This window comes from Lithobates pipiens, unplaced genomic scaffold (genome assembly GCF_037356315.1).
Source record: "Lithobates pipiens isolate NorthernLeopardFrog02 unplaced genomic scaffold, aLitPip1_a1.2 Scaffold_37, whole genome shotgun sequence".
NCBI classification, from domain to species: domain Eukaryota; kingdom Metazoa; phylum Chordata; class Amphibia; order Anura; family Ranidae; genus Lithobates; species Lithobates pipiens.
Genome location: NW_027507825.1, coordinates 16,115,068 through 16,142,733, shown reverse-complemented (window position 1 = coordinate 16,142,733; position 27,666 = coordinate 16,115,068). Strand labels below are relative to the sequence as shown.

General features: G+C 45.8%; 1 protein-coding gene across 7 annotated transcripts in view; it reads right to left on the bottom strand.

Moving 5' to 3' along the window:
- TTC7B (tetratricopeptide repeat domain 7B) overlaps positions 1 to 27,666 on the bottom strand; it is a 225,331-nt gene that overhangs the window by 176,525 nt on the left and 21,140 nt on the right. For all 7 annotated transcript variants that reach the window (XR_013269953.1, XM_077466764.1, XM_077466766.1 and 4 more), the window contains exon 4: positions 4,274 to 4,404. Coding sequence is in view for 6 of the 7 variants with exons in the window: in XM_077466764.1 (XP_077322890.1) it covers positions 4,274 to 4,404 (131 nt within the window). In the remaining variant the exon portion in view is untranslated. The remainder of the gene's footprint in view (positions 1 to 4,273; positions 4,405 to 27,666) is intronic.

The following is a 27,666-nucleotide window of genomic DNA, read 5'->3' as shown; positions in this document are numbered from 1 at the left end:
TCCCTCCCTCCCTCCTGTTGAGTGCCCCCACAGAAACTAGCTTGCTATGGGGGCACCCGAGCCGAGTCACAGCTGCCTGTGTCCATTCAGACATGGAGCCATGGCCCAGCCCCACCGTTTTTCTCTCCTCATTGGCAGCAGTGGGAAACAGTGGCGCCGCACTGCTGTCTCTGTCAATGGGGGGGGGGGGGGTCCACGGGCCGAAACACTCCTGCAGCATTGCTGGATCTAGACGGGGCTCAGATAAGTATTGGGGAGGGGCTGCTGCACACAGAAGGCTTTTTATCTTATTGCGTTAACCCCTTCATGTCTAAGCCTTTTTCTGACAGTGATTGTTTAAAAAAAAAAATAAATGTAAATCTTTACAAACATGTCATACTTGCCTCCACTGCGCAGTTTGTTTTGCACAGAGTGGCCCCCCCGAACACCAACTTCTGGGGTCCCTCGGCATCTCTCGTGGCTCTTCAGATAACCCCCTAGTAGAAGTGCTCTCCCGAGTCCAGCATTTGCGTCGAAAGACACGAATGCCGGACTTGCCCCCCCCCCCCCCCCCCCTGCATTATTGCATTTGATTGACAGCAGCAGGAGTCAATGGCTGCGCTGCTATCAATCTAGCCAATCAAGAGCCAAGGACCCCTGGCAAAAGAAGAGCGCCTCTCCGCCAGGTGAAATTCCAGGGCCCAGGCGGTGACTGCCAAGTGTTTTTTCACCTCAATGCATAGGATGCATTAAGGTGAATAAACACGAGTGTTTAAAACCCCTTTGACCACTTCAGCCCTGGAAGATTTTACCCCCTTCCTGACCAGAGCACTTTTTGTGATTTGGCACTGACACGCTTTAACTGACAATTGTGCGATCATACAACATTGCACCCAAACAAAATTGACGTCCTTTTCCCACAAGTAGAGCTTTCTTTTTGTGGTACTTGATCATCTCTGCGTTTTTTTATTTTTTGTGCTATAAACAAAAAAATAGGGACAATTTTGAAGGAAAAAATAAAAAATTATATATATATATATATATATATATATATACATATACATATACATATACATACACACACACACATATATATATATATATATATATACACACACATACACACACACACAGGAGGAAAAAATAAATAATAAAAAAAAAAAAAATCACAATAAGCGTAGATCGGTTTGCGCAAAAAAGTTATAGCGTCCACAAAATAGAGGATAGTTTTGTGGCATTTTTATTATTTTTTTTGTTTTATTAGTAATGGCAGCGATGCACTGCTTACTGTGTAAATGACACTGGCAGGGAAGGGGTTAACCACTAGGGGGCGATCAAGGGGTTAAGTGTGTCCTAGGGAGTGATTCTAACTGTGGGGGGCTTCCACTCACATGACAGCGATCACTGCTCCCGATGACAGAGCAGTGATCTCTGTTATGTCACAAGGCAGAACGGGGAAATGCCTTGTTTACACTTCCCCGTTCTGCGGCTACGCGACATGATCGCCGGGAGATTGGAGGACAGAGTGTCCACGGATCCTGCGGGCATGGTCACGTTGCACGCAGTGGGCGGCCGCTAGCCCCTCTATTTAAAAGGGGACGTACATGTACGCTCATTTGCCCATTGCTGCCATTGCGCCGACGTTTATCAGCGTGCAGTGGTCGGCAAGTGGTTAAAATCCGTACTTTTTGTTAGCAAATTACTTAGAACCCCCCAAACAGGGTGGATATAAATCAATGATTAAAAAAAAATAATTAAAAAAAATCAGATTTTTTTTTAATTTAAAATTGATTATTTTTATCAAATTTATTTTAATAAAATGCTTTTGGAGTAAAAATATATCTAAAGATAGTTTTCTATTTAATATAAATTAATCATTTAGTTTATTCAGCATGAAATGGAGCTTGGTTATGTAGCATGAGGCTGTATATTCTGCAATATTTACATTCTTGGTAACTCATTCAATTAATCCAAGCTCTGCAAGCTGAGATAACATGCACTGCATTGATGCATTCACACAATGTCACAGTACCCATGAGATAAAACAACGTTCAGGGATATTCCTTTATCCCATTGTTTTGCAAATCGATGTACACTACAAACTGTATGATTGAATCTGTTCTGATATAATGGTTTTACTAACCTGACAGCTTATTATTCTAAATAGGAAATCTTCATTTTGTTTACAAATATTAAAAGATTCCAACAACCAGCAAGAATAAGTCCTTACATTTAAAGAGCACCTGTCATTTCAGATCCATCATGGCAGCGCCTGTTAGCGGGCATCCACTCACCTTCTGCCGCCACGTCCCTCACCTTGTTGTGTCACTGCTGCATCACCAGCCGTCCCATTAAAGTGAATGAGACTGTCGGTGAGTCAACAGCGGGTCAGAGGAGGAGGAGCCGCTGCAGGACAGAGATGACCATTGCTCTTTAAAAATTACCTTTTTACTAGGGATTTAATCACTTCCGGACCGCCCACCGTTGTTATACGTCGGTACTTTAAAGAGGAATATCAATGTTATGGCAGCAGCTAGCTGTCCATAACCCCGGTATCCTCTTCTGACCTAAAAGTGGTCTCTGCAGCGGATTCGCCACAAGATCACTTTTATCAGCGGCGGGAGAGAAACCCTGCTGCGCGCCAGCGTCCAGGCGTTCGGATCCGTTCCCTAGCCTGACATGGAGATGAGTGAGGGGAAGATGTCTCGTCTCCATATCATTGCAGGGTGGAAGCGACGTGAAAACGTCACTTCTGACCATAGCTCTTAAAGAGCCATATTTTTTTTTTAAATGATGTTTTTATTTTTATTGCATTTTAGTGTAAATATGAGATCTGAGGTCTTTTTGACCCCCCCGAGAACTCATATTTAAGAGGACCTGTCATGCTTTTTTTCTATTACAAGGAAAGTTTACATTCTTTGCCATAGGAATAAAAGTGACAATTATTATTTTTTTCAAAGAACAGTTAAAAAAAAAAAAAAAAAAAAAAAAAGTAAACATTTTTTAAACACGCCCCATCCCAACGAGTTTGCGTGCAGAAGCGAACGCATATGTGAGTAGCACCCGCATATGTAAACGGTGTTCAAACCACACATTTAGGGCTAGAACAATAATTCTAGCCCTAAAACTCCTCTGCAACTCAAAAAATGCACCCTGTAAACATTTTTAAACGTCGCCTATGGAGATTTTTAAAGGGTAAAAGTTTGTCGCCATTCCACGAGTGGGCACAATTTTGAAGCGTGACATGCTGGGTATCAATTTACTTGGCCTAACATTATCTTTCACAATATAAAAAAAAAAATGACAAAGTATTGCAACAACTGCCATTTTATTCTCTGGGGTGTTAGAAAAAAAAAAAAAAGGTATGATGTTTGGGGGTTCTAAGTAATTTTCTAGCAAAAAATTTTTTTTAACTTGTAAACAACAATTCTCAGAAAGAGGCGAGTGATTTAAATCAAATCCACCCTATCCCCAAACATAATATATATACATTTTAGCAGAGACCCTTCAGAATAAAATGGCAATATTTTATGTTACACTGTATTTGCACAGCAGTCATTCAAATGCAATTTTTTGGAAAAAAATACAGTTTCATGAATTAAAAAAAAAAAAAAAAACAGTAAAGTTAACCCAATTTTTGTATAATGTGAAAGATGATGTTACGTTGAGTAAATAGATACCTAACATGCGACGCTTTAAAATTGCACACACTTGTGGAATGGTGACAAACTACGGTACTTAAAATTTTCCATAGGCTACTACAATAAAAAATTTCTACAGGTCACCGGTTTACAGCAAAGGTCTAGTGCTAGAATTATTGCTCTCGCACTGCGATTGCGGCGATACAATCAATGAAAAAGCCTAAGAAAAACGAATGTAGCCATCACATCTAAGAATTTGTAAGTTGCAATATAATAAAAATGTTTGCTTTTGGTTTTAATATCGCTTTAAAAGGCCATCAGCGGTGAACGCACAGTCGTCCTCATGCCGCTGATCTTCTCCAATCAACTCATAGAGCGAAATCACCGATCTCTTATCTGGGGAGGTGACAAGTTGTAATGAAATGTGCCATTGGTGTTCTAAATAAATATTTCTTCATTACAACATTGGTCTGGATTTTTGTTCCTCCACGATTTGTTTTATTATGTCATTTATCCTTCTCTGGGTGCTTCGGCTACAAACACCTTCCGGCTTGTTCCATTCTCATGAGACCAAACCGGGGAGCTGTCTGCACAACGACATGGAATATAAAAGCTTCATCAACCAAAAAGGACAGAGCCCAGCGGGCACTCACTCTCTCCACCTCCTGCAGATAGAGCAGGGCAATGTCTCCGGCCTTCTCATAGCAGGTGATGATCTCTTGGTCCCGGTCCACGTGGAGGCTGTTCATAGAAGCAGATACCGGCAGCTTCTCCAGACACAGACCTGGAAAACACAAAAAGCAGCTTTGGTACGATTCCAATCATCTGCCGGACCTAGAATGAGACAGTCCCACTATATACAAAGTATAGCTGCACAATAAATTAAGGATCGAGATTCTTTCCCCCTCGCGATCTTAACAAAGCATTTTCCCGATTCTATGCAAAGTTCTCTGCTCAAGCCATCAGCTGTCAGAAAAAAAAAAAACAAGCAGTCTGCCAAGTTTCACAACATTCCTCACCTGAGCAAACTGTAAACATTGTAACCTTTTGTTCTTTAGTTTAGACCAGTGGTCTCAAAACTGTGGCCCTTTGCTTGCTTTTATCTGGTCCTTGGGGTACTATTCAATCTATGGACACCAACAATGGGGCACTACTCCTTCCACCGGCACCAGTGGGGCACTACTCCTTCCACCAGGCACCAATGGGGCACTACTCCTTCCACCGGCACCAATGGGGCACTACTCCTTCCACCGGCACCAACGGGGCACTACTCCTTCCACCGGCACCAACGGGGCACTACTCCTTCCACCGGCACCAACGGGGCACTACTCCTTCCACCGGCACCAACGGGGCACTACTCCTTCCACCGGCACCAACGGGGCACTACTCCTTCCACCGGCACCAACGGGGCACTACTCCTTCCACCGGCACCAACGGGGCACTACTCCTTCCACCGGCACCAACGGGGCACTACTCCTTCCACCGGCACCAACGGGGCACTACTCCTTCCACCGGCACCAACGGGGCACTACTCCTTCCACCGGCACCAACGGGGCACTACTGGTTCCACCGGCACCAATGGGGCACTACTCCTTCCACCGACACCAACGGGGCACTACTCCTTCCACCGACACCAACGGGGCACTACTCCTTCCACCGACACCAACGGGGCACTACTCCTTCCACCGACACCAACGGGGCACTACTCCTTCCACCGACACCAACAGGGCACTACTCCTTCCACCGACACCAACGGGGCACTACTCCTTCCACCGACACCAACGGGGCACTACTCCTTCCCCCGACACCAACGGGGCACTACTCCTTCCACCGACACCAACGGGGCACTACTCCTTCCACCGACACCAACGGGGCACTACTCCTTCCACCAGCACTGATGGGGCACTACTCCTTCCACCGGCACCAATGGGGGTGTGGCTACAGAGGGATCATTGAGGTAGGCACGGAAGGCTGACCAATATACACAGAGTGGCTACTGACAGGGGCTGGGACGAGGAGTGGTGAGCCTTATAGCTGTTATCTTGCTATCTCGTAAGCCCTGGGTCTGCCGTGGCCATCCATTATCCAGATACTTTGGTCTTGGAGTGCTGTGCAATTTGTTTATGGTGTGCCTTTGATATTCCACATGTGAGTGTAATGCAGTGAAATTTTATGAAATTAAAGTGTGTGAAGGTTTTACACTATCGGAGGCTGTGCTTTTTTCATTTACCGTATATACTCGAGTATAGGCCGACCCGAATATAAGCCGAGGCCCCCAATTTACCCCCCAAAAAACTGGCAAACTTATTGACTCGTGTATAAGCCGAGGGTGAGACATGCCTGTCCATCCCTGTGTGTGTGTCCGTCCCTGTGTGTCCGTCCATCCCTGTGTGTGTGTGTGTCCATCCATCCATCCATCCCTGTGTGTGTGTGTGTGTCCATCCATCCATCCATCCCTGTGTGTGTGTGTCTCCATCCATCCATCCCTGTGTGTGTGTGTCTCCATCCATCCCTGTGTGTGTGTGTCTCCATCCATCCCTGTGTGTGTGTGTCCGTGTGTGTGTGTGTGTGTGTGTGTGTGTGTGTGTGTGTGTGTGTGTGTGTGTGTGTGTCCAGCCTACCTGTGTCCTGAGCCTCCGTCCCGTGCCTTGCCTCCTTGCCTCCGTCCCGTGTCGTTTCGTGCCTTGCCTCCGTCCCGTCCCGTCCCGTGCCTTGCCTTGCCTCCGTCCCGTGCCTTGCCAGGATCGCCTCGGCGGCCATTCTAAAATTCAAAAGCCCCGCCTCCGCCTGTGATAGGCGGAACACTGAATTTCCCAGCAGCCTGTGTTCCGCCTATCACCGATATCGTCTCATCCTCGTACTACGGACGAGGATGAGACGATGTCCGTGATAGGCGGAACACAGGCTGCTGGGAAATTCAGTGTTCCGCCTATCACAGGCGGAGGCGGAGAAGGAGGTGCGGCTTTCAAATTGTAGTATGTCCGCCGTCTGTCTGCTCGATACGCTGATCGAGCAGTCAGACGGCGATGACTCGAGTATAAGCCGAGGGGGGCACTTTCAGCCTCAAAAAAGAGGCTGAAAATCTCGGCTTATACTCGAGTATATACGGTACATGTGAAGTGTGTAGAGAGGATTAATCGAGAGCTCTGTATGTGCCTCTGACTGACACCTGAAGATCTGTCACTCTTCATCCCCGTGAAAAGAGGGTTTAACCCCCCTAGCGGTAATCCCGAGTCTGGCTCGGGTTAGGAATTTACTGATAGAAGCGGTAACCCCGAGCCAGACTCGGGATTGCATCGCTAGATGCAGGGGAGGACACAGGGAGAGTTACTTACCTTGTCCCCTGGATCCAGCGATATCCCCCGCGCTGTGTGATCGAGCTGTCCTCCGCTCGATTCACAGTGCCGAGTGCCGCCGAGCTCCGTTCCCTGCGACGTTACGGCGCACGGGAGCGGAGAACGGCGGCAAATTCAAAAAAGTAAAAAGACACAAAACACACACAGCACTGTAATCTTACAGATTACAGTACTGTATTAAAAATTACACACCCCTTTGTCCCTAGTGGTCTGTGCAGTGCCCTGCATGCACTTTTATATTATAAATACTGTTTTTTCTGCCTGGAATTTGGAGATTGTCCATAGCAACCAAAACGTGTCCCTTTTTCAGTGTTTTTGGATTTGATTACATTATTGAATAATTTTTATTATTCTTTATTATATTATAAACTTTATCATACCCGGGATGTCTGCTAGACTCTGGTTTGAACAGATTTAAGAGAGTTATTCCTAAGAATTACAGGACTACAAAATAAAATGCCAAATTCCCATGCAAAATAATTGTACCGCTTTCAGCACCTAAAACCCGGACTGAATCATACCGCCAGGGAGGTTAAGCGTCTATAGCCAAACACGGCAGTGTGAGGTATAAACAGCTGGTGAGTGTGTGCACATAAGGGGATTGAAGTCACGGCGGTGTGGTGGAGGAATGTTCCCGGAAGTCTTTATGAATTATAATTGATTCACTAGTCACTATCTAATGAACGTTGGACTTTTTGTGTTTAAAAACTGGACACTTCATTTACTTATTCATTCATTCATTTGTTGCAATTATTCACTTCACAGGGTGTTGCTATTATAGTAATAATATATAAGTGGTAACAATCAATGTTATTTATGTTATGTGTATACTTTATTGGATACATTTCAGTTTAGAGTGTGTATTAGCATATTCACTGAGTATTTAGCGCTGCTCATTCTACACTGCTTGGTAGGATTTTTGCACAATGGGGCACTACTCCTTCCACAGACACCAATGGGGCACTACTCCTTCCACAGACACCAATGGGGCACTACTCCTTCCACAGACACTAATGGGGCACGAATCCTCCCATTATCACCAACATTGGGGCAAAATTTCTTTAATTGGTACCTACAAACAATGGGACATTCATCCTCCAACTGACACCAGCAAGGGGGCACTATTCCTTCCACTGACCCCAACAATGGGGCACAAATCCTCCCACTGACACCAAAATTAGGATTTTTTGTACTCACTGTAAAATCCTTTTCTCTGTAATTCACCAGCCGACACAGCTCCTCTCTGTAACAAATGGGTTGTTAGCCTTATCATTAGGAGAATACTAGGCAAAGTTGTAACACAACACTCAGAACTCTTAGTTCCACCCGGGGGGGTCCCTCAGGCTACAACCCTCCACCCTGCAAAGCAGCATCAGTACGTCAACAAGCAGTATTACGTAAAGATAAAAGGAGGTGTGGGGGCTGTGTCGGTCGGTGAATTACAGAGAAAAGGATTTTACGGCGAGTACAAAAAAATCCTATTTTCTCTTATATTCACCGACCGACACAGCTCCTCTCTGTAACAAATGGCACATCCACAAGCAGTGCCAAAACGAGGAGTGGGAAAAACAGCATAAAAACTTCATCCACCATGGCAAGTGGAAACTAGTGAAACTATACCCACAAAAAAACAGCAGTGCGTGGAAAACCACCGCAAAAAAACAGGGCATCCTCAACAGGAGTGATCCCCAGACCGCACCAGACTGCGGAAGTAATGCAACAGTGCATTAACATAACAGTACTGCGTTTTTATGGTAAAACCAGGAAAAATTATATATTGCATTTTCAATTGCAACTACACGGCCGCCTGCAAAACTTTGCAGCCAAAAACAGGCATCAGTCGATGCACTGACGTCTACCTTGTAGAACTTGGTAAGCGTATGGGCAGAGGAGCAGGTCGCCGCCTTACACACCTGAGCGATCGACGTCGGAAAGCTCCTGGCCGATGTGATGGCCACTAGAAAGACCACTTTCTGGGAAAGAGTCAACAGGGAAATCTCCCTGATATTTTCAAACGGCGGTTTTTGAAGTGCCGACAACACCAGGTTCAAACCCCAAGGGAGTAACGGTGGACGCACCGGAGGGACTACATGTCGTATCTCCTGAATGAAAGTACTCACTAAGGAGTGCGATGCCATGGGTCGTTGATGGTCCTTTGATGGTGCTTAATGCCAATCTCTGGTCTACTCCTTGCTAGAGAAACAGCAGGATCCTGGATATGGAAAAGGAGCGTGGATGCAATCCTTTCTCCTCACACATGGAGATGTAGGCCTTCCAGGTACGATGGTATATCTTCTGAGAAGATTTCCGTGCTCTCAATGTAGTTGGAATCACCAAGTCCGACAGACCCCGGCTCCTCAACACCTGGCTCTCAATAGCCATGTCGTTAAAGCCAGCAATGGTAAAGCAGGATGGAGAATCGGACCTTGAGACAGAAGGTCCCCTCACAACGGCAGTCACCAGGGAGCGTCTGCCACCAGACACACAAGGTCTGCCTACCAAGGACGCTGAGGTCAATCTGGGGCAACCAGTATTTCTGGGATCCCCTCGGCTTCCACTATGTGAAGCATCCGCGGCAAGAGTTTCAGTGGAGGAAAGGCGTAGATCAGCTGGTACTGATCCCACGGAGCCACCAGCGCGTCTGACCGCGGATCTCTTGTCCTGGACACGAATCTTGGCACCTTCCTTTGAGACGGGAGGCCAGCAGGTCCACGTCTGGTGTGCCCCACTTCAGGCACAGCAACCTGAATATCTCCGGATGCAATGCCCATTCTCCTGGGTCCAGCATCTGTCGACTGAAGATAGTCCGCCTGCCAGTTCTCCACTCCCGGGATGTAAATGGCAGACAGGGCCGGTACGTGTCGCTCTGCCCACCAAAGTATGTGAGGGACCTCCCGTGCAGCAGCTGAGCTTCTTGTTCCCCCTTGGTGATTGACGTATGCCACAGCCGTGGCGTTGTCCGACTGTATCCTGATCGGACGACCTTGAAGTCTCATCGACCATGTGTAGAGGCACAGCCTGATCGCTCTCAATTCGAGCAGGTTGATCGGCAACTCGGATTCTGCCGTCGACAAGCGGCCCTGAGCGGACTGAACCCCCATCACTCCACCCCAGCCGGATAGACTGGCATCCATTGTGATCACCGTCCATTTCAAAGGAAGGGACGATTTTCCGGACTGAATCACCGGGGACCTCAACCACTAGATCAGTGAGTCTCTGACTGACTGGCTCACCTGGATCGGTCGATCTAGGGACAACTGAGTTTTGTCCCATTTTGTCAAAATCTCCTTCTGCCGGACTCTGGAGAGGAACTGGGCATAAGGTACTGCCTTGAAGGAGGCTACCATGAGCCCCAGTACTCGCATGAAAAAGCGGAGCGACGACCACTTGCAATCCATCAGCAGTTTTACCGAGGACCTGAGAGTCTGCAATTTGTCTGAAGGGAGAAAAACTCTTGCTTTCCTGGAGTTCAACATCAAGCCTAGGTACTCCATACACTGGGTCGGCACAATCACCGACTTTGAGGTTCAACAGCCACCCAAATTCTTGCAGGGTCTGCATGGTGAACGCCACATCCTCCTTTAATTCTGAGGCGGAAGATGCTCTCAGGAGGAGATCGTCTAGGTATCCCACGATCGCGATCCCACGTTGTCGCAGCAACGCCATAAACTGGAGCCAGTACCTTGGTAAATACTCGGGGGGGGGGGGGGGGGGCTGATGCCAGACCAAAAGGAAGAGCCACAAACTGGTAGTGGGCTTCCCCGACTGCAAATCGCAGAAACTTTTGATGCCGAAGGCATATGGGTATGTGCAGGTACGCTTCCTGGATGTCTAAGGACACCAGGGAGTCCCCTTGATGGAGTGCAGCGACTACTGAGCGAACCGATTCCATTCTGAACCTCTGCACATTCACAAAGTGATTGAGGGCTTTTGGGTCCAAGATCGGATGTACCCCTTCCTTCTTGGGAACCACAAACAGATTTGAGTAGAATTCCTGGAAGCATTCCAAGTCTGGAACCAGTACAATCACCCTGCGATTCAGCAAATCCCTTACCGCCCCCAACAGAGCATCCCAGGGAACCGGGGATACGGGTATGCTGGAGGGGAAAAATCTGTTTCGCAGCCAAGAGAGAAACTCTATCTTGTAGCCTGTGGAAATCAGATCGCAGACCCATTGGTCGGAAAACCTGGGAGGACCACCGTGCTGCAAACTCCTGAAGTCGACCCCCCACCCGAGACATGGGTAGGGGCAAACCTTCATGCGGTAGCACTTTTATTCGCAGGCTTGTTAGGCTTGCAGTTCCAGGGACGTTTTTGACCATCCGTGGGCTTCCTGTCGGGCTGGGGACGTTTTGTTCCGGGTGGACGAAAAAGGCGCTTGTGAGCGGAAAAGCGAGGGCCCTTGCCTATGGCGTGGCTCCTTAGCCTTCCTGGCCTGTGGGAGTAGGGTACTCTTACCACCGGTGGCATTTTTAATGTCGTCACCTAATGAGACTCCAAAGAGCCGGTCGCCAAGGAAGGGAAGATCCGTCAGGGCTTTTTTGGATGCCTGGTCAGCAGACCAGCATTTTAGCCAAATTAGACGCCTCAGCACCACAGCTGACACTGAGGCCATGGATAACAGAGGGAGAGTATCCAGGGCCGCATCACAGACGTACTTAAGGCCTTGCACTAGTTGGTCTGCTAGTTCCATGCAGACAGGGGAAGCCTGTTGCTCTCCCAATTGGTGGTGCAAAAGTTTTGCCCACTCAGTGTCTGCAACACAAGGGGTCGCTTTTTAGCACCTTTCTTCCCAGGTACTGCCTTCATCTTGGCAACAAACTAATTGGGGACCGCCGTCAGGGTGTCCATGGGAACTGCGCAGTCCGCAGGTGACCCGGTTGCAATTGCCTGGATTCGGGGAAGAAACACCAGTTTCTGAAGCCATGCTGACCCTGCCCTGTCTGCCACCCGAAGGGGTCTTAGGACAGTGACAGTCCCACCCTCCTTGCTGCCGCTGACTGAGGGGCTCTAACCCGCCGGACTCACCACCCAGAGGAGGAGTTCTGCACTGTTCACAAGTAGTGCCTGTAGACCCCTAGTGCCCCCAGGTGCAGAGGAAACCAAACCTGCGAAGGTGGCAGTTCGCCAGAATGATCGCTAAACGATCTGAAAAATGTGGAGGGGAGTGAAGATAGCGATAGGGGAGAGAAGAGAGGGAGGTGAGGGACCACCGAATCGACCTCCCAGGGAATGCCCAGCTGCTCAGCCCCGCCGGGGCAGGGAGAGCTGTACTCTCCAGTCCTGAAGAGCTGGGAGACATTCCATTGTACAGCTACTCCTGATCGGTACAGGGTAGCTACTGGCCTCGGCATACTGTGACGCAGACATCAGTAGCCCGGTCATATGTACCCCCTGGAGCATAAAAGCTTACCGACTACCTCTGGAGTTGAGGTAGGTCATGGCCTGCCGAGCCGTAGCTGCGACCTGCACACGCTCGATGGGCGGACTGGGGAGACTACAAGGATAAGGGTATCCAGCCTGTCACCCAGCCGGCTGTTGATAGTAGATCACAGGATCATTCATCTTGTGCAAAAACCCAAGCTTCTGCATAAAAAAGCATGGACCGATGGGCCCGCAGGGTTCCTAGGCCTTCTCCTTTACTAGGCAAAATAAAACTGATGCTGCTTTGCAGGGTGGAGGGTTGTAGCCTGAGGGACCGCCCCCCTGGGCGGAACTAAGAGTTCTGAGTGTTGTGTTAAAATTTTGCCTAGTATTTACCTAGTGATAAGGCTAACAACCCATTTGTTACAGAGAGGAGCTGTGTCGGTCGATGAATATAAAAGAGAAAATAGGACATTGTTAACCCACACTGGAGGTCAGGACATTTTCTACTCCCACTGGCCCTTTTTCGGCCCCCCTAAAGTCTGAAAGACTGGCCCTTTGTTTAGAAAGTTTGGAGACCCCCAGTTTAGACTTTAGAGCAAAGGAAGAAACTTCTGTCTGTAAATGAGGTTTAATCACTTAAAGACTAAACCTTTTCCTGACACTTGTTGGTTTCAAGTTAAAATCAGTATTTTTATGTTAGAAAATTACTTAGAACCTCCAAACATTATAATATATATATATATATATATATATATATATATATATATATATATATATATATATATATATATATATATATATATATATTTTTTTTTAGCAGAGACCCTAGAGAATAAAAAGGGGATTGTAGCAATATTGTATGTCACATTGTACTTGCGCAGCAGTGCAAATTTTTTGGGAAAAAAAAACTACTTTAATGAATTAAAAAATAAACAGTAAAGTTAGCCCAATTTTTTGTATAACGTGAAAGATATTACGCCGCGAGAATCGTGATCTTTAATCTAAGCAAAAAAAAAAAATGCGATTCTCGTTTTTTCCTAGAATTGTGCAGCTCTAATATAATGTAAAGCATAGTACATAGAGGCGGAATGTTGGGCGGTTCTATAGAATCCAGCAAACATTCAGCCCGTGTGTACAGCAGACGGTTCGACAGAAGCCGGGTTTTCAACCAGATTCGGTCAAAGGTTCATGCCCATAAAAGGTCTGCCATTTGGCATCCGATCAGCGCACTCAGCCAATGGCAGATCTCTGACTGGGGTGTTCTGGTAGGGGGCATCCTCCTCTTAGAACACAATAGCACAGCAGGGGGGAATCGCTGTACTAACATCTCAACTAGGGGTGCACCGAATGGGTTTTTTGGTGCTGAAACCGATACCGAAAATGACTGTTTTTAAAAAAACATTTTTATACAGGAGATGGTCAGAGACTGCAGACATGATACAGGAGATGGTCAGAGACTGCAGACATAGTACAGGAGATGGTCAGAGACTGCAGACATGGTACAGGAGATGGTCAGAGACTACAGACATGATACAGGAGATGGTCAGAGACTGCAGACATAGTACAGGAGATGGTCAGAGTCTGCAGACATAGTACAGGAGATGGTCAGAGTCTGCAGACATAGTACAGGAGATGGTCAGAGTCTGCAGACATAGTACAGGAGATGGTCAGAGACTGCAGACATAGTACAGGAGATGGTCAGAGTCTGCAGACATAGTACAGGAGATGGTCAGAGACTGCAGACATGGTACAGGAGATGGTCAGAGACTGCAGACATGGTACAGGAGATGGTCAGAGACTGCAGACATGGTACAGGAGATGGTCAGAGACTGCAGACATGGTACAGGAGATGGTCAGAGACTGCAGACACACTACAGGAGATGGTCAGAGACTGGGGACATGGTACAGGAGATGGTCAGAGACTGCAGACATGGTACAGGAGATGGTCAGAGTCTGTAGACATAGTACAGGAGATGGTCAGAGATTGCAGACGTGGTATAGGAGACAGTGATGGTAAACCTTGGCACTCCAGATGTTTTGGAACTACATTTCCCATGATGTTCATGCACTCTGCAGTGTAGTGGAGCATCATGGGAAATGTAGTTCCAAAACATCTGGGGTGCCAAGGTTCGCCATCACTGGTGTAGGAGATGCTCAGAGACTACAGACGTGGTACAGGAGATCAATGCAGCCTACCAGTAACCATCATGCAGCCTGCCTTAGTATGTCAGACAGGATCAGGACATTGTTAGGAAGGAAAAGCCAAGAACAGTGCTCTATCTATGGAGTAAAGCTGTCAGCACACAGCATTAAGGAGCTGTTTGTCCGTATGATCAGCAGGAGCCGCCTCATCAGTGTGCAGCACAACGGGGGAGTGCAGGACTTGTTGTTTGACATGCTGTTAGAAACAGTGAGCCCGCTCTCTGAAGCGAGCGGGGTCACTGTTTCTAACAGCATGTCAAACAACAGGTGTTCGATCTGTCCACCGCAATGTCGCTGTCCCGCTAAAAATAAATAATTCGCTAATCACCCCCATTACAAGTAAAAAAAAAAAATGCCATAAATGATCCCCTATTTTGTAGACGCTATCACTTTTGCGCAAACCAATCAATATATGCTTATTGCAATTTTGTTTTACCAAAAATATGTAGAATACATATTGGCCTAAACTGATGAAAAAATGTATATAGCAAAAAGTAAAAAAAAATTTTTTTTTTCTAAATTGGCGTTTTTTTTTGTTTATAGCCCGCAGAGGTGATCAAACACCACCAAAAAAAAGGACGTCGATTTTGTTTGGGTACAATGTCGCATGACCGCACAATTGTCAGTTAAAGCGACGCAGTGCCGTATCGCAAAAAATGGTAGGTCATTAAGGGGGAAAATCTTCCTGTCCTAATAGTGTGTACCAGGTTTTAGGGCCCCTTTCACACTGCAGCGACTTAAAAGTCACGCAATTTTGATGCAATTTCAGGGAATGCCTGGGTAAACTTGAGGTCTATGGACCTCAACTCGCGTCAAAGTTGGACCAAAGTAGTACAGGGACTACTTTGAAGTTACACAGATTGGAATGGTTATCACTGGGAATCATGGGGGTCGACTTCTCATGCGACTCTGATGTCCAAAGTCACAGGAAAAGTCGCACAAATGTGAAAGGGGCCTCAAGGACAAATAATGTGTATTTAAACCCAAGATATGATAGCCATTAAACCACTTGACTAGCAGGTGGTTTTACCTTTCATGACCAGTGCATTTTTTTTTTATTGATATTCAACACTGTGGCGATTGTGCAGTCATACAACGCTGTACACAAATTACATTTATATCACACAAATAAAAGCTTTTGGTAGTATTTAACCACTTTCAGACTGGACCAATTTGCTGGTCAAAGACCAGACCACTTTTTGCGATTCGGCACTGCGTCGCTTTAACTGACAATTGCGCGGTCGTGCGACGTGGCTCCCAAACAAAATTGACGTCCTTTTTTCCCCACAAATAGAGCTTTCTTTTGGTGGTATTTGATCACCTCTGCGGTTTTTATTTTTTGCGCTATAAACAAAAATAGAGCGACAATTTTGAAAAAAACGCATTATTTTTTACTTTTTGTTATAATAAATATCCCCCAAAAATATATAAAAAAACATTTTTTTCCCTCAATTTAGGCCGATACGTATTCTTCTACATATTTTTGGTAAAAAAAAAATCGCAATAAGCGATTATTGATTGGTTTGCGCAAAAGTTATAGCGTTTACAAAATAGGGATAGTTTTATAGCATTTTTATTAATAATTTTTTATTATTTTTTTTTTACTAGTAATGGCGGCGATTTGCGATTTTTATTGCGACTGCGACATTGTGGGGGACCCATCGGACATTTTTGACACATTTTTGGGACCATTGTCATTTATACAGTAATCACTGCTATATAAATGCAGTGATTCCTGTGTAAATGACACTGGCAGTGAAAGGGTTAACCAGTGGGTGGCAGTGTAGGGGTTAAGTGTTCCTAGGGGTTTGTTACTAACTGTGGGGGGGTTGGGCTTTCATTTAGTGTACACTGATCTCTGCTCCAATCACATGGAGCAGAGATCAGCGTCACTAGTTGCTAGGCAGAATGGGAAAATGTTGTTTATACAGCATTTCCTCCATTCGGCCGCTCCGTGAGACGATCGCGGGGATGCCCGCGGCGATCGAGTCCGCGGGTCCCGCGACCGGACTCACGGGGGTCCCGACCAGCCCGGGAGCGCGCCGCCGCCGCCGCGCTCCCGATGGCACGGCGGCAACGAATATTGGACGTACATGTACGCCAATATGCCTGCCCGTGCCATTCTGTCGACGTACATCGTCGTGCGCTGGTCGGGAAGTGGTTAATCATCACGTTTTTTTTTTTTTTTTTATGTTTTGCTAAATAAACAAAAAATACTACAATTAAAAAAAAAAAAAAACACTTTTTATTTTATTTCTGTTGTAAGATTTTGCAAATGATCTTTAGTCATAAATATAGGTAACAATTTATTCTGTTACATTTCTTTGATAGCTATATCTTACTGAAATTTTTAATTTTTTTTTAAATCACACAGTGGACAAAAAGTCCCCTACGTGATGATTTTTAGGTGACAGGTTCTCTTTAACCACTGGGCACTTAAACACCCTTAATAACCAGACCAATTTTCAGCTTTTGGTGCTCTCACATTTTGAATAACAATTACTCAGTCATGCAACACTATACCCATATAAAAATTTTGTCCTTTTTTCACACAAATAGAGCTTTCTTTTGGTGGTATTTAATCACTGCTGGGTTTTTTATTTTTTGTGCTATAAAAGAAAAGAGACCGGAAATTCTGTAAAAAAATAAAAAAAAAATTCTTTATTTCTGTTATAAAATTTAGCAGATTAGTAATTTTTCTTCATACATTTTGGCCAAAATTTATACTACTACATATCTTTGGTAAAAATAAGTACAAATTGGTGGATATTATTTGGTCTTTGTGAAAGTTATAGAGTCCACAAGCTATGGTGCCAATATCTGAAAATTGATCACACCTGAAGTACTGACGGCCTATCTCATTTCTTGAGACCCTAACATGCCAGGAAAGTAAAAATACCCCCCAAATGGCCCCTTTTTGGAAAAAAGACATTTCAAGTTATTTAGTAAGAGGCATGATGAGTTTTTTGAAGTTGTCATTTTTTCCCACAATTCTTTGCAAAAATCAAGATTTTTTTTTTCCTTTTTTTTCTTCACAAAATTGTCATATTATCAGGTTATTTCCCACACACAGCATATGCATACCACAAATTACACCCCAAAACACATTCTGCTATTACTCCCGAGTATGGCGATACCACATGTGTGAGACTTTTACCCAGCGTGGCCACATACAGAGGCCCAACATGCAGGGAGCGCCATCAGGCGTTCTGGAGCACCCAGGACAATTCTGACATTTCTCTCCTACATGTAAAAATCATCATTTATTTGCTAGAAAATTACATAGAACCCCAAAGCATTATATATGTTTTTTAGCAAAGACCCTGGAGAATACAATGGTGGTCGTTGCAACTTTTTATCACGCATGGTATTTGCGCAGCAATTTTTCAAACGCGTTTTTTGGGGGAAAAAACAGTTTTGTGCTAAAAAACAAAACAAAACAAAACAAAAAACAGTAAAGTAAGCCCAATGTTTTTACATAATGTGAAAGATGAAGTTACGCCAAATAAATAGATACCCAACATGTCACCCTTCAAAATTGCACACGCTTGTGGAATGGTGCCAAGCGTCGCTACTTAAAAATCCCCATAGGCGGCGCTTTACATTTTTTTTACTAGTTACATGTTTTGAGTTACAGAGGAGGCCTAGGGCCAAAATCATTGCTCTTGCTCCAACGTTCACAGCGATACCTCACATGTGTGGTTTGAACACAGTTTTCATATGTGGACGGGACTTACATATGCGTTCGATTCTGCATGCGTGCACATGGGGACAGGGGCGCTTTAAATTTATTTTATTTTTTTTATTAATTTTACTTTATTTTAGTTTGGCATTTTTTCCCCAAAAATTAATTTTTTGATCACCTTTATTCCTATTACAAGGAATGTAAACATCCCTTGTAACAGGAATATGGCATGACAGGTCCTCTTTACAGTGAGATATGGGGGGTCAATAAGACCCCACATCTCACCTCTAGGCTGGAAAGCCTGAAATAAAAAAATAAATAAAATAAAAACGGATTCTGGCTTTGATCGTATTGGCGAGTCGGTAGAAGCACCGGAGGGCAGCGGAGAGTGTGTGTGGTGGGGGGGGGGGGGGGGGGGGGTGTGTCTTACGCCTCCTGTAAGAATGATCAAGCAGTGGAACAGCCGATATGATTGTTCTTATGATGTAGGGAATCGCTGGCTGAAAAAGCTGATGTCTGAATGATGCCTGTAGCTACAGGTACCATTCAGATATCCCCGCACAAAGTCAAGGACATCATATGATGGACGGCAGGCAGGAAGTGGTTAAAATGCATTTTTTTTTTTTTTTTTAACAAAGTTGTCCATTTATACAATATTTCTAACACATAGCATGTACATACCAAAAATGACACCCCAAAATAGAATTGCAGGGTATCGCGAGTATCACCGAGTAATGGCTGGGTGTTGCAGGGTATCACCGAGTAATGGCTGGGTGTTGCAGGGTATCACCGAGTAATGGCTGGGTGTTGCAGGGTATCACCGAGTAATGGCTGGGTGTTGCAGGGTATCACCCAGTAATGGCTGGGTGTTGTAGGGTATCAGAATATGGCTGAGCATGGCAGAGTGTGGCTGGGTATTGCAGGGTATCACCGACTATGGCTGGGTATTGCAGGGTATGGCTGGTTATTGCAGAGTATTGGCAGGTTATTGCTGGTTATTGCAGAGTATTGGCAGGGCATTGCAGAGTATTGGCAGGGCATTGCAGAGTATTGGCAGGGCATTGCAGAGTATTGGCAGGGCATTGCAGAGTATTGGCAGGGCATTGCAGAGTATTGGCAGGGCATTGCAGAGTATTGGCAGGGCATCGCAGAGTATTGGGGCATCGCAGAGTATTGGCAAGGCATCGCAGAGTATTGGCAAGGCATCGCAGAGTATTGGCAAGGCATCGCAGAGTATTGGCAAGGCATCGCAGAGTATTGGCAAGGCATCGCAGAGTATTGGCAAGGCATCGCAGAGTATTGGCAGGGCATTGCTGGGTATTGCAGAGTATTGGCAGGGCATTGCTGGGTAATGCAGAGTATTGGCAGGGCATTGCAGAGTATTGGCAGGGCATTGAGGGGTTGTCGGTGAGCAGCACTGTGGGCACTGCAGATCCAGCCCACAGCGCTGCTGACACCGATCTCTTCCCCCTCCGCTGTACCAATCGGTACAGAGAGGGGAGGGAGGAACCGGGGTCATAACGCTGGTTTGTTTACAAGCGATTGCTCCGTCATTTGACCGATCAGGATTTTCTACAAACGATCGGAAAAAGTCTGATCGGATTTTGTTCTTGGAAAAGTCCGATAGAGCCCACACACGATCAGATTTTCAGACAACATGATCCGATTGGACCTTTTCCATCGGAAAATCCAACCGTGTGTACGGGGCATAAGACTCCCAATGTCTCCTCTGGGCTCCACTGAATGCAATGCAGATCACATTGCAATACATCCCTTCCTGGCTATGCTAGCCGGGGACACAGTAAGGCTGAGCTGAAAGCGACATCATAGATGTTGCTTTCCGGGTAACGACAAAAAGGAGAGGAGAGTGGGTCCGGCTCTTCTCCTTCCCCTCCAGCCGCCAACACCTGCCATGTCACTCCCGTGCCCGCAGATGGGCAAGTAGAGCCCAGGCACGGGGGGCGCGGGTGCCGGGAATGTGTGTGAGCAATTGGGCTGCCTGAATGTCTTCACCTGACAGGCAGGAGTCAGTTTCACACACAATCCAGGTAGCTGCAGCCATCGGATTGTGTGTGAACCCCCCATGTAAGGGCCGTATGATGTACAGACCTGGCAGCAAAAGTGTAAAACATGTACAGCAATATATGTGAACAATAAATCTCTTTTTTCTTTTTTTTTGCAAAGTTTGCTAGAAAAGGTACATCCAGAATTTTTCGTTTTGACATTTGTACCCAGAACCCGAGCCTCATCATCATCATTTGTACATCTCTCTCATTTGGTGGTCCCTGGAGGGATATGCTGGAGAAATGCAGCCTTTTTATAATCCCCCCCCCCAAGTGCGGCGTGCTCTGGCCGGTTAACTTTTTTTTCAAATAACGTTTTATTAACTATCAGTGGTAGCATAGGTACATAAACAGTACAGAAGTACAATGAAAGGCAAACATTTGTAGAGCTGTGCAAGAGTAAATATAGATATGCGATAGGCAGCAACAGATCACAGGCATGTGCAATATAATCCAGTAGTTCGGGCGACAGAGTGCGAGGGGGCGGAGGACACCAAAAGTCAGCCGCCCACCCCACAACCCCCACGGCCCAGTGTGAGCTGCCATGCGGCCCATGCAAAACACAAAATGCATAGCAGATGAGATCCGCTATAAAAACAGGAGAGGTGAGAAGGGAAAAGAGAGAGAAGAGAAAGAAAAGAAAGTGCCAGAGATCCAGGTCGCCATACCTTAACCATTTCGCCCCTAGTCTTCCCGCAGCCGCCATCTCTCCCATACTCGGTCAAATTCCTCCAGCCTGTCCCTCACTCTGGCCGTCATCTTCTCCATTAGTTCCACGTCCTTAATCCTGGAGTAGAGGGCCTCCATAGATGGGGCCAGTCGACTCTTCCAGTTAAGGGCTATTAGACAACGGGCTGCGGTAAGAATATGCCGCAGGAGATGCCGGGACGGCTTAACCATCCGCGGTTGGGACAGGCCAAATAGAAAGGACTTGGGCACAAACGGGACAGGCACCTCAAATATCCGGACAAGGAGCTGTTGGATTGATGTCCAGAACGGGGCTATCAAAGGGCAAGTCCAGTATATATGGAATAAGGTACCCCTGTCCTGTAGACAGCGCCAGCATCGATCAGAGGTGGAGGGATAAATTTTGTGGAGCACAGCTGGGGTCTGGTACCAGTGGTAGAGAATTTTATAAAAGTTTTCTTTATAAAGGGTACACAGGGAGGATTTGGCCGCCTGTCTTCATATCCCCTGCCAAGCTTCCAGTGGAAGTTCCTCACCCAACTCTCTTTCCCATCGCAGCATATACTTGTGCTTGCCCTTTGCGTGAAAGTGGTGCGAGTTAAGGATGCGGTAGAGGTCTGATATCATTCCCCTGCGGTTCCGTCCCTCGAGTATAATCAGTTCGAAGGGAGTGGGCGGGGAGAATTGAAGTCTCGGTGCTATTGTTTGCGCAAAATGTCTGATCTGTAGGTAACTGTAGAACGTCCACTGGGGGAGGTCGTGTTTAGTCTGCAGCTCCGAGAAAGACAGCAGTTTTCTCGATCTGGGGTCCACTAGGTGTCCCAGGTGAAATAAACCCCGGGACGCCCAGGGCCAAGACATCTGGTGGGTAAGGCCGTCCGGGAGTTTAGGGTTACAAAGAAACGAGGTTAGCAAGGATGCCTCCGAGTGGAGCCTGTGTTCCCGGGAGTTTCCTCCAGAGCTGATTAAGCTGAGCCATCGGCCCCAGTAAGCGGTTCGTATCAATCTATGTTTCTGTGCCCCAGAGCAGGCTATTCGGGTGCATCGGAGCCAACCATAGCTTCTCTATCACTGACCACTTGTTGTACGACCGCTGCGTGAACCATGAGACTATAGCCCGTAATTGCGTCGCTTGGTAGTACCTAACCAGGTCGGGGAACGCCAGGCCCCCGTCCGAGCGCAAGGCAGTCATAACGGAGGCAGGAACCCGATGTTTTTTATAGTTCCACAGGAACTTCAGCAAGTCCTTCTGGAGCATACGGAGGTGCGCGTAAGGGATCGGGAGCGTCTGGAACAAGTAAAGGAGTTTGGGGAGAATTACCATTTTAATAGACGCGAGCCGCCCTAAGAGCGATATTTGGTGAGCCTTCCATTTATGGATAAGTGCCCTGATCTCCCTATAGAGGGGGGGGGGAAGTTGGCCTGGTAGAGGGTATGGAAGGACGGGGTAATGAGAACCCCCAAGTATTTAAGAGAAGAGTTCTCCCATCTGTAGGGAAACACCGAACGTAGGTGAGTTTCCTCCGCCACAGGTATATTAATCGGGAGGGCCACTGATTTGGAGGCATTCATTTTGTAACCCGAGATCTCCCCGTATCGCTGCAGTTCCGCACTCAAGTTGGGCAAGGACGTCCTAGGCTGAGTCAGGGTGAGGATGACATCGTCCGCGAATAAAGATATTTTAAATTCCCTATCCCGAACAAAAATTCCCTTGACATCCTGATTGCTTCTAATGGCCTCCGCCAGGGGCTCCATACAGAGAGCAAACAGCAAGGGAGATAAGGGGCAGCCCTGGCGGGTGCCATTGGCAATAGAGAAGATCGGAGATGTAGCATACGGGGTTTTAACTTGCGAGGTGGGGGTGGTGTAGAGGTGTTGTATTGCTTGCATGAAAGGACCCTGAAATCCCATGTGGCGTAGGGTCGCCGTCATGAATGGCCAGCTCAGGCTGGCCGGTTAACTTTAAAGTGAAACAGTTCTGTTGGGAGATAAAAAGAGCCAGAGTGCGATATTTCCACACACATATCCAATGAGAAAATAACTAAAGCAGACGACCTCCGCTCCCTCCTCCGCCAGGAGAAAAGCCAAACACAACATGTCAGGGAAGCGAGGAGATCAAGTGCCGGGATTACGTTTCCTACACGGAAAACACCTCCTGGCTGGAACATCAGAGAGCCGAAACTGGGACCTTAATGCAGAGCGAAAAAATCATTTCTGCCAGCATAACACGCAGGATTAGATGAGGTTTTAGGCAGCTAGCGTGCGTTGAATGCCAGGCTCCGGGGAGTGGCCGCTAGCCATTCAGTCTGGCCAACGGCTGCAAGATCAAATTCCCAAACAATTGCTCTCATGTCCAATCCCGACACACACCCAAGAAATCAAGTTCACTTAAAGCAAACCTCAACCCGGGATGAATTCATGTCTGATCTGCATTTTATACTTAGAAGTTAAGGTATATGTAAAAACAATCACCTTGTAATACAACCATACAGTTTAACCACTTAAGGACCAGGCCTCTTTTTCAGATTTGGTGTTTACATTTTTAAAACTTTTTTTTTTGCTAGAAAACTACTTAGAACCCCCAAACATTTTATATTGTTTTTTTTCTAACACCCTAGAGAATAAAATGGCGGTCATTGAAATACTTTTTTTCACACCGTATTTGCGCAGCGGTCTTACAAGCGCACTTTTTTTTGGAAAAAAAATCACTTTTTTGAATTAAAAAAATAAGACCGCAGTAGAATTAGCCCAATTTTTTTTTAGATTGTGAAAGATAATGGTACGCCGAGTAAATTGATACCCAACATGTCACGCTTCAAAATTGCGCCCGCTCGTGGAATGGCGTCAAACTTTTAGCCTCAAAAATCTCCATAAATGACATTTAAAAAAAAATTCTACAGGTTGCATTTTTTGCGTTACAGAGGAGGTCTAGGAATAGAATTGTTGCTCTCGTTTTACCAATCGCGGCGATACCTCACATGTGTGGTTTGACCACCATTTTCATATGCGGGCGCTACTCACGTATGCGCTCGCTTCTGTGCGCAAGCTCGTCGTGACGGGGTGTTTTTAAAACCTTTTTTTTTTTCTTATTTATTTTAATTGATTTTATTTATTTTTACACTGTTTAATAAAATGGATCACTATTATTCCTATTACAAGGAATGTAAACATTCCTTGTAATAGAAAAAAGCATGACAGGTCCTCTTAAATATGAGATCTGGAGGTCAAAAAGTCCTCAGATCTCATATTTGGACTAAAATGCAAAAAAAAAAGAAAAAAAAGAAAAAAATTACATTTAAAAAAAATATACCTTTAAGAGGTATGGGTGGAAGTGACGTTTTGACGTCGCTTCCGCCCTCCTATGGTATAGAGACGAGTGGGGGCCATCTTAGCCTCACTCGTCTCCATACCCAGCTAGCAAAAGGACCCGATTGCCTCCGCCGCTACAGACGGCTCTGGTAAGCGGCGGAAGGTGCGGGAGGGTGGCGGGAGGGGGGTGGCACCTCTCCCGCCGCTGATAGCAGTGATCTCGCAGCGAATGCGCCGCGGAGACCACTGTAATCGTACAGACGACCGGCGCCTGAAGAGATGGATATCTCGCTTGTGGCAGCAGCTGCTGCCGTTACCGAGATATCCCTCTTCAAAAATAGGACGTACATCGTCGTGCGCTGGTCATTAAGTGGTTAAAGGATATCTAAAAATGTTTTTATTTTTATTTTTTTTTAACTACTAGCCCCAGAAGATTTGGCTGCTCAGTGACCAGGCCATTTTTTGCGATTTGGCACTGCGTCGCATTAACTGACAATTGTGCAGTCGTGCGACGATGTACCCAAACAAAATTGACGTCCTTTTTTTTCCCCACAGAGATTTCTTTTGGTGGTATTTGATCGCCCCTGTGGTTTTTCGCACCGCATTGCTGTGCAGATCACATGAGATGTCTGCGCGATGCGATTTCAGCCATACAAACTGTATGACAGAAATTGTATTTGCACCAAAATGGTGCAGGGCCCTTTTTGTGGTCCACGCTGGAATCGTAACACATTGGGTGTTCACGCCTATGCAATCCAATTCCTGCGCCATTTGACAGTTCGCACTGCGATCTGCAAATCGATCTGGGGGGGTGTCGTGAACTTTTACATTGACACCCCCAGCAGTTTGCAGATCTCAGTGTGAACCAGTGTGCGATTCAGGTGCGATGTAGGAATCCGCACTAAATTGCAAGGTTTCCCGCATCATACCAGTGTGGAAAAGGACTTCATGTGCACGTCCAGCATGGCTGAAAAAATATATAATGCAGTGCGATCTGCATTGTAGGGCTGAAACAACTAATCGATGAATCGACAACTAATCGATTATTAAATTAATCGATTACTATTTTCATAATCGATTAATCGGCCAGTAACAAAATGGGGTTAAATTTAATGAGTCTGATGATATTTACCAGATTGACCATTTAATAGTATATCTCTCCTCTAATAGTATATACAGTATATCTCTCCTCTAATAGTATATACAGCATATCTCTCCTCTAATGGTATCTACAGTATATCTCCTCTAATAGCATATGCAGTATATATCCCCTCTAATAGTATATACAGTATATCTCTCCTCTAATAGTGTATATAGCCTCTAATAATATATACAGTATATCTCTTCTAATAGTATGTACAGTATATATCCCCTCTATATACAGTATATCTCTTCTGTCTGTTATTCTCAGAGTGGATTAGATATTTTGCTCCTTAACCATATAGTTGGTTATTTATATTTACCACTGCATAGAGATATTTAAGAATAAATTGTTTTTTTTTTTAAACTTTACATATTAACTAAATTATACACCACACCTTTTTTTTTTACGGTTAACCGATTAATCGAAACAATCGGCCAACTAATCGATTATGAAAATAATCGTTAGTTGCAGCCCTACTGCATTGCATAACATTCAGAGGAGCACAGGGGAGATATGCATGTCTCCTGAAAGAGAACCCGTCACCAAATCATCACAGAGGGGACTTTTTTTTTTATTTTATTTTTTTTTTACCACAAAAAAGTTGAAGTAACAATTTTTCTCAATTCTAAAAAAAATAAATAAAGATTATACCCAAGCAGATAACCCCGCCCCCCCAAAAAAAACTTTCAGGCCTCTTAACCCCAGCATATGTACGGACATAAACGCATGCATGAAGGGTGCTACACATGAAAACGTTGCTTGCGATACACGTTACATATAATCATGCATGCCGGATTAAGAACAATTTCTAGTGCCAGACCTCCTCTGTAACACAAAGCTGATGACCTATGGAGGGGGTGGGGGGGGGGCCTTTTAAAGCATCCTCCTAGTGGCCAAATAGGGATGCGAAATTGACAGTAAATATAGCGGCGCTTTACCGCCGAAGCACCCACTGCCTCAGTGTGAAAGGGGCCTTATACTGCGTACTGTTTGTGTGGTCATTAACCTATTCTTATGACATCATACAGTTTGCCAGAAAGGGAGGGGGGGCTGAGTCATAAGAGGGCCAACGAGAGCTGCAGAGCTGGAGGGTCAGCTACCCACAGTTAAAATGGCTGCAGCCAGACTCCGTGGAGGGAGATTTCTGCAGCATATTTGGCAAGTACAGAATCACAGTATATATACAAACAATAATATGCAACATGGTTGGAGGGAAGCTTCAGAATGGCAAAGAATTTTTTTATTACAAATTATGTGAGCAGACTGCAGTTCCTCTTCAAGATGCTTCCAGTTTTCAGACTGTCCCGTCAGTCCCGAGGCTTTGGCTATGAGCGAGTCCTCAGGAACGCACACTCAGATGTACGGTTCCCAGACTCATCCTTTAAATAAACCCGATTACTGTACACAGTCCTGCATCTCCCAGCAGCATTTCCTATTCACCGCTGAGATCCAGTATTCCAATTGATGGGAAGGGGACGGTTAATGTGCAGAGAGGCGGCGGAGCAATCGCATTGTTTTCCAGCCGCCGTCTTGGTTCTCGGAAGCTTAATCTTTGCAGCGATGACTTGACAGTACTAAATGACATAACGGTATTAATGGCACGCTGCAGGAGGGCCTGTCACTCTGTTACTGGGGCCTTCATCTCTGTGCAATATGATGATGGAGTCACTGCTGAGAATGGAGCTCGGGGGTAGTATGAGGACACAGCGCCCCCTGCTGCCTGGACATGGACTGTGCTCTGTCTCACTTACAAGGACAAGCTGCAACAGTCACAATCCGGAGCTGAAATGATTTAGGACGTGCGAGGCCAGACCAAGCGGTGAGTAGAAGAGGCGGCCCACCTTCGCTACTTCAGAAGCAGGGGACAGGACCTGCAACATTTGCTGCTGAAGTAGGTCACATATCATAGGAAGTAAGGATGCGCTGATATTTTTTTTTTTTTTTTTTTTTACGAGTACCGATAGTTTTTTTTTAGTACTCGCCGATACCAACCGATACCTACCACAACTGTTTTGTTTTCACTTCAGATGTCAGCAACGGTACAAAGCATTGAAAAGTTATTTACAAATGAAATAAATATATATTTTTTATTTTGCGCTGTTTCAACGTGAAACATGTAAATATATGTTAAAGAGGAGGGCCGTTTAAAAATAAATAAATAAAAAAGTCAGCAGCTGCAAACACTGCAGCTGCTGACTTAATCAGCCCACTTACCTGTCCAGGGCGCCCGCGA